We start from the raw sequence: 12,202 nt of genomic DNA, 5'->3' as shown, positions 1-12,202 counted from the left end.
ATATTCAAAGTATTGACTATTGTGTTTGGTCTTTGGGTTCATGTATAGTGAGGGAACATGTTGGCATTCACAAGTTAAGATTGCACTGGTAAGTTGGCAATAAGCGCGTGAATTGGAGCAGCGTTGGACGGTTGGCACTCACACGCTGGGCAGTGCTGCAGATGGCAGAGTAGCTGTCTCTGGCCCCCTGTTGGTGGCTCTGAATCTGCTGGCGGAGTTTAGCCTGGAGTCGCTCACTACAACCGGACACAAGGTCATCTCCTCTCTCCTTCAGCCCTGTGAGACGCTCCTCAAACCCTGCTATCTCCTCCATAATGGCCTGTGGCGAACAGAACTCATACATATATATTCCAAGCTTTCATCAAGTGAGCTTCCACAGTTAAGACATGGGTGTGGTCTCAGTAAAGACTGGACCAGTGAGTGTGAAAATGGCTCTTTTTTTCAGTTGAATTGTTTGTAATTCAAAGGAATGGTTGTGTTTGAGGGGCTCTTGATAGTTCACCTTGTGACTGGCCAGTTGCTGAGTGGCTGCCTCTAGGTCATCGCCTCGGGAGGGGTCAGGGGTCACCATTCTGCTGGACATCTGCAGCAGCCATTTTTCAATTTCCTGCAGTTCACAGTGATAAGCCTCCTGCTTCCTGACTAGTCCCTCCATCCTCAGTACGTGGGCCTGTAGGAAAATTAAAATACAATTATGGTACCACAGACAATGCAGCTACTGTGGGGAACATGTATGTATATAAATTCATGCCTAACGTAATAAAGCCTGTTCACACATTAAAAAGATATATAAATCATTCCAAAAATACACTGCAAAATCCAAGAGAGTGTCTAGAGTTACATGAAAGAGTTGCTTATACCCACAATGACACTGAACCGTTTACCCTCAACCATAAAACAGGGCTTCAAATTGATCTTTATAGGGATTCTTAACAGTCTGAGGATGTCTTAAATTTTCCAAAATACTTGCATGGTTAACAATATATTGTCAATGTCAAAGGCGCCGAGTGATATCACTCTACAACGCACTACATGCTTATGTAAGCCTTACGATAGGGAGTTCAAATGTCTTATTGCATTTTACCCTTGCAGTGGCACACAAGTCAGTGTAGTCTGTCTGCAGCCTGTCCAGGTTGTCAGTAATGGATGGAGAACGCACCAGAGCCAACAGAACCTCTCCCTTCTCCAGAACAGACCTGATGGCAGAACCCCGTGACAACACAGTCTGCTCTACAGCCTGAACACAGCACAGGAACAAAAAAAACAACAAAAAAAACACACGCACAGTTTAAACACTTCACCAACTGTTGGAAAGATCAAACTGCTAACAGGCTTTTGAGTTCAAGCAATCAGGTTCCCAGGCTAATGTAGATTAATTTATTCTTCCAAAGTGCACACCATTTAAAAAATGATGCTATTTTACAAATTGGGACCCTCCTAGTAATGTCAAGGTATTCATTTCCTTAATTAATTTCCATGCTGTGGAACAAAGGAATCAAATCACACTCAGCATTCTGTAGAGCCATTCATTTTAATAAGGTTTGTGCAAATAAACTGAGCTAAGCTAAATTAAAATTTTGACAGAGAAATATAGAGCATTTTTTAAGCGACACTTCACTAGAATAAGCAATGCATTATAATAAAATGTTAATCATAAGGTTGTACAATAAGATTTTATAATAGGATATAATGTTTCATAATGCTTGCTGGAAGCAGGTATGCCCTCTTTACAAATGTATGTGAAGAGATAAATTTGCTGTAGCTTATGAAAAAGGTTATGATAGGTTATGAAAAACAAGGCTGTGAAAACAAAAGTGTGAAAAACAAAATTGTGACAAGATTTACGGGATTTTTCAACCCTTTATCCTGTGTCATGACAGTTCATAATGTGATTAAGGCAGTTCATAGTTTTACATATAAAAACTCATCACAACTGTCAACTACGTGTCAAAGTCACAATCTACGCTTGAATGAAACAGAATTTTCCACTGGCCTCTGAAACCAAATGAAGGTGAAAGCGTTTGAGTTCTGGTCTTCACTGAGAAAAATGCAGACAGCAAAAACATCAGAGCTGTACAATTTTCAGGGGCGAGTTTTCCAAATAAATAATTACAGTGTAAGAGCCATCATTCTCTACCTTGTACTTGGCGAGTTGGGCTCTCCTTTGGTAGAGTTCAACTTTGGGTTCTGCAGTACTGCTCAGCACTGCTCGTGTCTCCATAAGCCACTGCACCAGGCTCTTGTATCTGTCCTGAAACTCCTTACACAACTGAATATTCCTCTCCACTGCAGTGTGCTCCGTTCGCAGCCCCGTCACCAGCTCCTCCAACTGGGTTCGCCCGGTCTGCACCTCCTTCTCCAGCCTCTCAGCTCCTGTCTCATTCAGGAATGGAACTGCCTGCTCAGCCCGTTCCCGGAGAGTCTTCAACAGGCCGTTGGCCTGGTCTATCTCCCCCTGCATCACCTGGAGGCAAAAAGATGGAGTGTGTAAGATATGTACCCACAACACACACATAAGCACATGAGAGATTATGCCGCTATCATGTCAAAGCAGAGTCCAACTGAGTACAAAATCTATAAAACACTTTGTGTAAATGAAAGAGTCTAGCAATTTAGCCTAAAAATGTCACAATGTCAGTATGTCGACATCTCATGCATAACGAACACGGGAGACCTAATAGAATTTGGTAAGATAAATGAATAAACAATTTAAAAAAAAATCAGACTAATAAAAAATGCTTTATTCCTCAGTTTCTGAGAAAAACATGGAATGAAATAGTTATAAACAGACTCCTAACTCTGAGGCTTCAGAAGAGCAGTTCAATCTTTTAAGCTGTCATAGGGTCAGGGCTTTCATTTACTACCACAGATTCTTTTTCATTGTGGAAAAGAGGACTGTTCATTGAAGTCTGGTAAAGAGAAAGTCTTGGGAGGTCATCTTTAAAGGACTTGTGTTATTCGTCCAATGCAGAGCGTGTTCACGCTGAGACTAGACATATCAAATTTTTGATTGAGATTCCTCTTTAAGATAAAAAACATTCCCAGAGGAAGATTTCTCAGGTTGGAACATGAACAGAACTTTCTTATATTTCGCGCTGACATATAACTGTACCTTCAAAGGTGTGGGGGGGAAAAAAAAAAAGTTACAAATCAAAGGATACCCACTTTCCCTCCTCTATAACTGAAGATGCTTTCTTTTTGTTTTTTGAAGCCTGTCAGTTGTCTTGCCATGCAGGGTGCTGCTAGTGGAAGTTGTGTGAACTCCACTTTTCTGAGGGGCTCTTTGAAGCCTGCAGAGCCTCTGACACCTGTGTGGAGAGGGCCTGTTGTGGCCACTGCCAGATATGCACAAGGAAGGCCCAATTACCGGCCTTTGAATGGCTCTGCCGCAGCGGGGTTTCCAAGGCAACTAGCGGTGTGCTCACACGCACACACATACACACACATGCACACACACACACCACCCCTTCCCCTCCTCTATCTCCTCTATATGATATTACTTAGCTTTCACCAGCCTGCTATATCAACAAAAGGTGGTACAGGCCAGCCCGTGGTGTATTGTTGCAATTACTTTGAGTCTCTTACAACAGGCAGCTGGTATAGTTTGGACATCCCAACAATGTTTCATGTCCTCAAGATAAGGAAGGTTCAAAATGTAACTGAGAGTTAGATTCAAGAATGGTTATTGAATCCTTTTATCCAAGAGACACAATGTTACAATCATACGATGTTAGACCGATAGGTACAATGTTCTTTCTGTGAAGAATAGTTTATTTTTTTTGTCAATGAGAACTCTGCTGTGATTCATTTAATTCCATTTAACCACAGATAGGGTGCGTGCGTGTGTGTGTGTGTGTGTGTGAGAGAGAGAGAGAGCGAGAGAGAGAGAGAGAGAGAGAGAGAGAGAGAAAGAGAGAAAGAGCGGACTGACAGCATGTTCCTATCTCTACAGCGTCTCTGCAGGGACATTGATCCCAAAAACATGGATTATATGATAAGCCTGAGCCAGATGAAGAGAATGTGAGTGTGCATGTGTGTGTGTGCATGTACATGTGTGTGCGTGCATGTGTGTGCGTGTCTGTGTGTGTGTGTGTGTGTGTGTATGAGATGGTGAGAAGCAAGGGCATTGCATCAATTACACTGTCTGTGCCAGCAGGGTCCACAGACATACTACTTCTTCATTGCCTCCCTCACAGTGGGGGTGTGGGCAGCTTCCTCCTATTCTCCTAAAGCTGCTCTTATGCTCCGTCTTCGTAAGGGTATGATCAATACTCTCTCTTCACACCTCACTACACACACTCACAAACTATCTCCAGCGTGGACAAATATCTGTGCCAAGCCCACAGAGACATACATTACCATGCACTAGAGTGAGACTGTGTAACACTCCAGTACAATCTGTACCTCTAAAAATAGGACAGGTTTTAAGGTACACTCCAGTTAAGATAAATGGAAATCACCAGGCTGCAGTAACTCTTCAAATGTAAGAAACTTTTTTACAATCATGTCTGTTAGTGGCATTGATCTCATCCAAGCTCTATTCCTATTTAAACAGAATGAACAAAAACATCATACACTAAAATTGAAGTTTAAACCCTTGCAAATATAATCAAGCATTATTACATGTCTGGTCTTTTCAGAGGCTAAAGGTGTGCAGCACTTGGTAACAGGTTTGGGAAAGATTTGTGAGGGCAATATGAAATGCTTGAACTGATGCAGTAATATCCCTTGTGGACCCTAACCGCCGACAACCACGCAAATAAAAAAACAAAAACAAACAATAAAACTCCTGTCCAGGATAGGTTTTTTAGATAAAACAACCACCCGTATTGTATTAGGGTTCATACCTCGAGTCTCTTCATCATCTTCTCCATGGCAACACGATCCAAATCCTGCTTGCTTGAAGCTGCAGCTTCAAATTTCTGCCGCATGCTACTGAGCCAGTCAGAGAACGTTCTGGAAGCATTCTGAGCTTCCATGATGCAGTGGACCTCCTCTTGCAACTGTTTAATTGTTTCCTGAAGGAGATAGGATCATAAACATAAATTTGAATATGATTATGTAGGCTCTGCAGTAGATGTCTAATGTGTAATTAAGTGACATAGGCAGATTGTCCATCTGTTTTCTGATTCATAATGTTGGAAAGTAGCAAATATATTTTGCCTTCTAGAGATTGCTGCAGTAGAAAGACATATGTGGCATCTTAGTGTTAACTAAGCTGATAGAAGCAGTTCATAAATTTGACAGGTTTCTCATCATGTTTTTGCAGGACGTTAACGACTTGCTGACGGATTGCAGTCCCTGAACTCAAATGTATCTTTGAGTATTAGTATTCCGTGTGAGCATCAATCAATTAGGTGGCAGAAATCATGTGTATTAAATGTGACTGAGGACCAGTCTTCACTTGAAATTTCATGATGTGGTTGCCTACTCTTTTTGCTAACCTTGGCATTATTCAGAAACTGATTTACTGGAAAACCGTCTCACTGCAATGAAGCCATCACAGGTACACTTAGAATAGTCTGTTTTAACCACTCAGTGTATAAGACACTATACACCAAGAGAAAGACATTTCACCTCTCTGTCTTTTCTGACACCTTCTACTCTCAACACCCCAGTGCCAGAGGCTCCAATTAACGTTAATGCTGACTGCATGCCTTCCCAGACTAAGTGGAGACGCAGTGAGTGAGCAAGAGGGAGAGAGGGAGAGAGAGAGAGAGAGAGAGAGAGAGAGAGCGAGGTAACAGCTCTTGACTGTGGCACATATGGTCGGGTGTCGTTTCTCACAGAATAATTACCCACATCTCCATGGCACGGAGCGAGTGTAAGTGGTGAGGTGCAAGCGAGAGAAGTGTTACAGCAGGTGTAAAAATCAATTCCACTGTTGCCACGGCAGCGGTAGCACTTGTATTGGACCGGGAGGGAGAGATTGGCTCCTGTATTGTGTAATTACAAGCGCAAGCCACATCGATTTCTCTCTCGGCATTTTTTTGTCCTCCCAAGAGGAGACACCGGATAAAGAGACGCTGTTTTACTGAGTTGGTCTCTTTCCAGAGCTTAGACAGCTGAGAAATTAGACTCATCAATGTGTTTTGGCAGCAGGGGCAGAAGTTAATGATATCAGGGTCCACCGAGAGAAGGTGCTGCTTTGGCTATACATTCATAAAGTTGGTGTCAACAACAGAGCAATTTTTCAAGCGACCGCATTAAAGAAAAAAGTGGCACATTAATGCTCAAAGTAGAAATTGTTCTCACTAGTAAAATATGATAAGATCTGCATACAAATCTGTCTTTGAAACTGAGCGTACTGCTAACATACAAGTACAGTTAAGACCTTCAAGCCATTGTGCGGTTTGGAGCTATAGTCGGCAACTGGATTTTGATTACTGATTATTTGAAACCATTGAAACCTAGAAGATGACATTAAGGAATCAATAAGCCATGCTGAGCTATTTTTCAAGTAAAGTTTTGTAACTTCAATCGTAAAAAAAAAAAAAATCTGATACCAGTTCAACTGTTTTAGCACAAAAAAGTAAAAAAAAAAAAGTAAACACCAGAGGTGAAATATGAACACAATTATTTTGAGCGTAACCAATAAACTGTATCTGGTCATTTTTTCTGTCGCGTAAATAAAATCTGTAAGAAGGGACAATGTTAATTATGAGGATGTGGTAAAACTGTCATGTCACCTGTAAAAGCAGAAGCAGGGCATGGTAACGGGCTGTAAGCTGGGTCACCCTGGTGCTGACCCGTCCACTTATGTGAGCATCTTCCAGAACCTGCTGAGCCAGGACACTGAGACCCTCCACATCAGCCTGGTACCGCCCAGCTTCCTGGTGCCACCTCTACAGCAGAGAGTGAGAGTGAGGGAGATATGAGAGGAGAGAATTAGATGAGATCTCCTTTTCTTAGAGTACTGAAGCTACTGAATCCAATGAACAAAGCAGAGACTTGCATTTGGAAAAGTTACCGAGGCCAAATGAGAAATACTAAGTTTCAAATGCAAAAAACTGCTCAGTAAGAGAGGCTGCTGAATTAACTATCCTGTCTCCTTAGTTCATCATCATTAGATTTCCACAAATCATATACCACTATCACAAACCTATCTTAAACCACTGAAACAGGAGTAAACTAGTCTACTGTGAGTCTTTGTGTATGACTAACCTTTAGCTGTTGTAACTGGGATTCTTTGACTGTCAGATCAGACCTTCGGTGGGCTCTCAGCTTGGTTTTGATCTCCATGTCTTCCAGCCAACTGTCCAGTGTCTGGAACCTAAGTTCCAGCTGTTGGAGCTTGGTCAAGGCACTGTCCAGCTGGACTTTGGTCTCCCCAAGCCGGTCCTGGTAACAATGCCAATCTCTCTGCACAGTTTCAAGAGCCCGATCCTCAATCTGAGGAACACCCCAAGGAATGACCCCCTCTCGACTTGCCAAAACAGAACCGAGTAGGTTCTGGCCATCTGCACAGCGATGCTGAAGCATCTAAAGGAATTAGCATGTGGGAGGAAGAGGATGAGAAAGAGTGTGGAGAGGAAAAGAGAGAAGATAGATGACAAAAAGCAACAGATTAAGAGTTGTTTAGAGGTTGAACCCTTTTGTAACTGTACTTTCAGAAGCGTTATTAATGCAGGTCATCAAAATCAATAATTCTTTGTGCCAAACCAAAAAAGCATATTATCAGTGTTAAAGGAAAGCCACTCACTTGCACCTCCTTAATGGCAGTCTCCAGGGATTCCACATCTCCATCATGGTTGGAGAGTTGGCCCAGACTCCCCTGTTCTTGTTCAAGCCAGTCCTCAAACATATGCAGGTCTCTCTGGTACTCCTGGTGAGCTAGAACCAGCTCCTCTGCTTTACTGACTGCAGCCTGAGGCAAAACAGGAGCACGTCTTAAACATAAAGCCATTTTATCAAAATGAAAACATCTAAACATGGGTAAGTCTCCCAGGTTTAACGTAGCCTTACAGACTGGCAGACTCTTGGCTGCTTGCAGTGGATAAGGATGTCTTTTCAGGAAGGCTATTTAGCATGTTTAAGAATTCAGTAACAGTGTTCAGAAATAATCACAGAACTCAAATGGGTACCTCAAAGCTTAATAAGTGATACAAATGTATTTTAGTAACATTTTTATCAATTTAATACATTAAGATAATTACTATTATAAAGCCGTCACCAGTGAGAGCTTTCTTGACATTTCTTGATACCGATGACATTTTGTTCTTGAGTCACTACTCATACATTTCAAATGGAATAAACAGATAATTCAAATATTGCAGTTAGAAATATAATAATTAGAGAACTCCAGCCAAATGGTAAATAAGAGGTGATTCAGGCTGTGACTTACTTTGGCTTTTTCCTTTATGGCTGTGTATCTCGCTCTCAGTTTCAGGACCTCCTGTTGAGTGGCAGAGTGCTCTGTCATACTGGACCCTTTGGTGGCAATAGTCTCCAGAGGGCTACAGTGACTCAAGACCTCCTCATAAAGCAGCTGTTAAAACAGATACAGAGAGAGAGAGAGAGAGAGAGACAGAGAGAGAGAGAGAGAGAGAGAGAGACAGAGAGAGAGAGAGCAAAAAACACATTACAACGCTTAAATGAAACAACATTTAAATGACCATTACAGAATTTTAAAAAAAAGGGATTTTGGAAAACAAAAACAATAAGGCAACACATTAGAGAAAAAGCCCTTCAGTTTCCAGGCTGAACAAAAAAGAAAAAGTCAGTTTCTATAAAGAGGAGCTAAGGTCATTTACCTTGGCTCTGCCCAGGTTGGCCGTCTTGTCTCTCATTTCAGAGTAATGTCTGTCGGAGTTTCCCAGACTCTCTTCCACCCTTTCCATCCAGCACTCAAACTGGCACACGTCCTCCTGATAACTCGTCCACTGGGACAGGGCCCCCTCCAACTGACTACAGTTACAATATAACACAAACTGAGTTAAAGAGTCACCAAAACAGGGCTTAATTCTGTATTCTTGTCCTGTTTTAGACCAGTGCTAAAACACCTAATTCCACTAATCAAGGGCTTAATAAATAGTTGGTGAGTGCATAGGTCATTTGAGTATGGTTATGATGGTCTAAGTGCTGGAATCATAAAAACTTTGTTCAAAAAAGGACCTTCTCAAGACTTATCTTTGTTCGAATGTAATTTTTGAATCATTTTTATGTGATCTACTCTATGATACTGCCATACTTAAGGGAAATATTCTCCTTTTATAATCTTGTCTAATAGCTCGTAGGTCAAAATGGATGAACATATTTTCCTGTTTAAAATTCGGACCTTTTGCACTGGATGGTGGCAGAGAGGAGTGAGTCCCAGGAGTCTTTGAGGTCCTGCATCTGTTTGCGGACAACGGGCACACCCTCAGCTGACGTGTTTCTCTGCACCGATTCACCTCTGGTGATGAGCATCTTTAGCTGGATCTCTCGCTCCTGCCGAGCCGTGAGCAGAGCCTGGACACACACACACACACACACACACACACACTCAGACGATGACTGCCAGCAGCACAGCTTGTCTTGGTCCTCGGTAATGAACAAAGGCCTGCTTTTGATTCACCATCTAAAAATAACTCAGTCATATGGTTGGCTTTGGGTCCAAAAGTGACTTTAGCTTTCACACGGATGGCAGTAAAAGTAGTGCACCCTTTCACGGTTTAAGAAACCACGTAAGGAGCCCCTACTTACAGCAAAATAACGTTATGTTCACCTGCACCTTACTGACAAGACAAATAGCAAATTAAGGAAAACGAGGAAGTTCTTCTTGCTGTACCTCCAGCTGGCCCATTCTGCTGTCCAGCACACTCTTGTCTGCCGTGGGAGAGCAACACGTCCTGAGGATCTGTTGCGCTTCTGAGACCCAGGTCTGCAGCTCCTTCAGACCCTGAGAGAAGAACTGGTGTTCTCCAACAACCCGCTCCATTCTCGAGGCTTTCTCCTACACAGACAAGACAGGAAAAGTGAGTTGGACAGGAAGAACCTTCATTTCTCCGTGAAACCAATGTTTTGTTTTTTTTTAATTTATTTTGCATTTGACCAGTGAAGACAATAACATTGCGTTTTCTTTTATAATCTCACCAAAAATGAGAGCAAAGTGTAAAATGTGAAAAAGAAAAAAAAAAGAAAAAAAACTGATTAAGATACACAGATCACCATCGGGGACAAAAATACTCTTTAGGACACAGGCTCATGAGGATTGATAATAAACATCCTTCGAAACAAAAGCAGCAGCAAAGTAATACCTACTACATTATTTTATTTCACCATCTCTTCAAATAAAACAAGGCGAGGAAGGTATTAAACATCATTTCATTTTCCAGGCCATTCCAGGATTCAGATGCATATTCCAGGATTAAACCCAACATTTCCACATAACAGTAGTAATACTTGTGAGTAACTCTGAAAACATGAAATATGACCTCTTCTTGTCAAATGCCTTATTACAACCAAATTTACTCTATGTTGGCAAAAAGTGACATTTTCACAAGCAACCTTATAACTTTCATTTATCAAATCAGCAGCTCATTTTTTCCCTCCATTTCATTTCATCGGAGAGAAAGGGCAGACGTGTTGGTCACCGTGGCCATTTTGTTCAGGACAGATTCTAATTAATCATAGAGGATGAACGTACAATCCAGGGAGCTATTTCACCTCCATTTCATGGTGGCCACAAATTAAATTTCACACGAAGGTTATACATGTACTGAGGGGAAGAGTGAGCTCAGAGATGGGAGCAATAGAGCAGGAGAAAAATGAAACTCAATTTCTGTAAGAGCAGAATACCTTGGATGGAACAGGATTATATTTGACCAAATATTTATATAGAGGTGTTCTCTTAATGAAAGCCAGGTAAGGTGGTCACCTCTCTGAAAAGATGGGTTGGCCAACTTCACCTTTGTGCATCTTGCTACTTCAGCTGCAATATTTTTTCCCTCAGACATAAAATTGTTTCATTGCATCGAAAACTATCATACCACATATGTTTGTGAAAACTGCAATGCTGCAAATAGCCCTCCGCCCCTTCCACACACACACACACACACACACACACACTCCCACAGGCAGTATGTGCATGGGTCAGCATACAGGAGGAGGAAAAAGCAAGCCTTGCACTTTGACAACTTGATGAGATCCAGAGGTACCCAAAACACTGAGGCTGAATCTATGCAAACAGAATGAGCATGCAGAGATACCATTCTGTGGGGGTGTGATACCGGGGCAGGGAGACACAGGTAGGATAAGACACATTGTGGGATGTTACCTTGGTCAGGTTGCTCAGAGCGAGGTACTGGGCAGCTAGCTGGCAAACCCGATGAACAAAGCCTTTGCCAGTGGTCTGTCCTTCCCACAGATGGTGTGCTCTCTCCCTCAGTCTACCCAGTTCAGCCTCCTTAGAGGAAACCTCGTCCAGAACCGACTGACAGTCACAGATCAGGAATCACCGGGGAGGCAGGGAGGATCACAGGTAGGTGGAAATAATATAGCCATGCACAAAAATGCACACGCAGACAAAGAGACAAATACACACACACACACACACACATAGATATACACCATTTACAAAGATTCACCAGAGTAGCATCCATCAAAATTAACAAAAAGTATGAGAAAAAAGACAAATACATGTGGGAGATAAGAAACTGCCAACCAAACACATTTCTTATTTCTTTACTTCCAATAGGAGTGGTTGAAATATGTTATTTTAAGAGCCAGATCTCATAAGAATGATATCAAAGATGAATGGATGGATGCTAAGAGCTGAAGGGATTAAGAGGAGTGATGAAAAGAGAAAGAGAATGAGAGAAGAGGACTGGCTGTTGATAAGAGGACTACTGGGGTATGGTCTACCATTGAACTGTGGGAAATGTCCTGCTATTGCCAGCAGAGCAGACAAAAGACTCCAGCAGCCAGTGGAGTAAATATAATAATAGAAACTATAGGAGTTGGTGATTATCTGTCATTTTTTTTCTAAGTTTTTATCTTTTTCAATTTCCCAGCCTGTTTTATCCATCTCTCTGCATCACTCCAGCTGTTATCCTGTCCTCAGAGCTCTGTAACAGGCAGAGAGAAACCGTTGGCTCTCTAAGCAAGGGAAATTAATTAGATTTTCAGACTAATCCTCTATTGTGACAAAACGTTGACTTGGCAAATTCAACGCAGACTGACACATGTAATTAGATCGCTTTTATGTAGGCACTACTTCAAC

General features: G+C 41.9%; 1 protein-coding gene across 1 annotated transcript in view; it reads right to left on the bottom strand.

Moving 5' to 3' along the window:
* syne1a (spectrin repeat containing, nuclear envelope 1a) overlaps positions 1 to 12,202 on the bottom strand; it is a 126,780-nt gene that overhangs the window by 62,516 nt on the left and 52,062 nt on the right. Inside the window, exons 62-74 of the mRNA XM_030772170.1 lie at positions 11,258 to 11,413; positions 9,770 to 9,934; positions 9,278 to 9,450; positions 8,754 to 8,907; positions 8,345 to 8,488; positions 7,703 to 7,867; positions 7,165 to 7,482; positions 6,690 to 6,845; positions 4,848 to 5,018; positions 2,138 to 2,464; positions 1,085 to 1,237; positions 503 to 670; positions 143 to 319 (exon numbers count right to left, since the gene is read on the bottom strand). Coding sequence (XP_030628030.1) covers positions 143 to 319; positions 503 to 670; positions 1,085 to 1,237; positions 2,138 to 2,464; positions 4,848 to 5,018; positions 6,690 to 6,845; positions 7,165 to 7,482; positions 7,703 to 7,867; positions 8,345 to 8,488; positions 8,754 to 8,907; positions 9,278 to 9,450; positions 9,770 to 9,934; positions 11,258 to 11,413 — 2,427 coding nt within the window. The remainder of the gene's footprint in view (positions 1 to 142; positions 320 to 502; positions 671 to 1,084; positions 1,238 to 2,137; positions 2,465 to 4,847; positions 5,019 to 6,689; positions 6,846 to 7,164; positions 7,483 to 7,702; positions 7,868 to 8,344; positions 8,489 to 8,753; positions 8,908 to 9,277; positions 9,451 to 9,769; positions 9,935 to 11,257; positions 11,414 to 12,202) is intronic.

The sequence above is a fragment of the Chanos chanos genome, chromosome 4, assembly GCF_902362185.1.
Source record: "Chanos chanos chromosome 4, fChaCha1.1, whole genome shotgun sequence".
NCBI classification, from domain to species: domain Eukaryota; kingdom Metazoa; phylum Chordata; class Actinopteri; order Gonorynchiformes; family Chanidae; genus Chanos; species Chanos chanos.
This window is presented reverse-complemented; position numbering and strand designations above follow the sequence as displayed.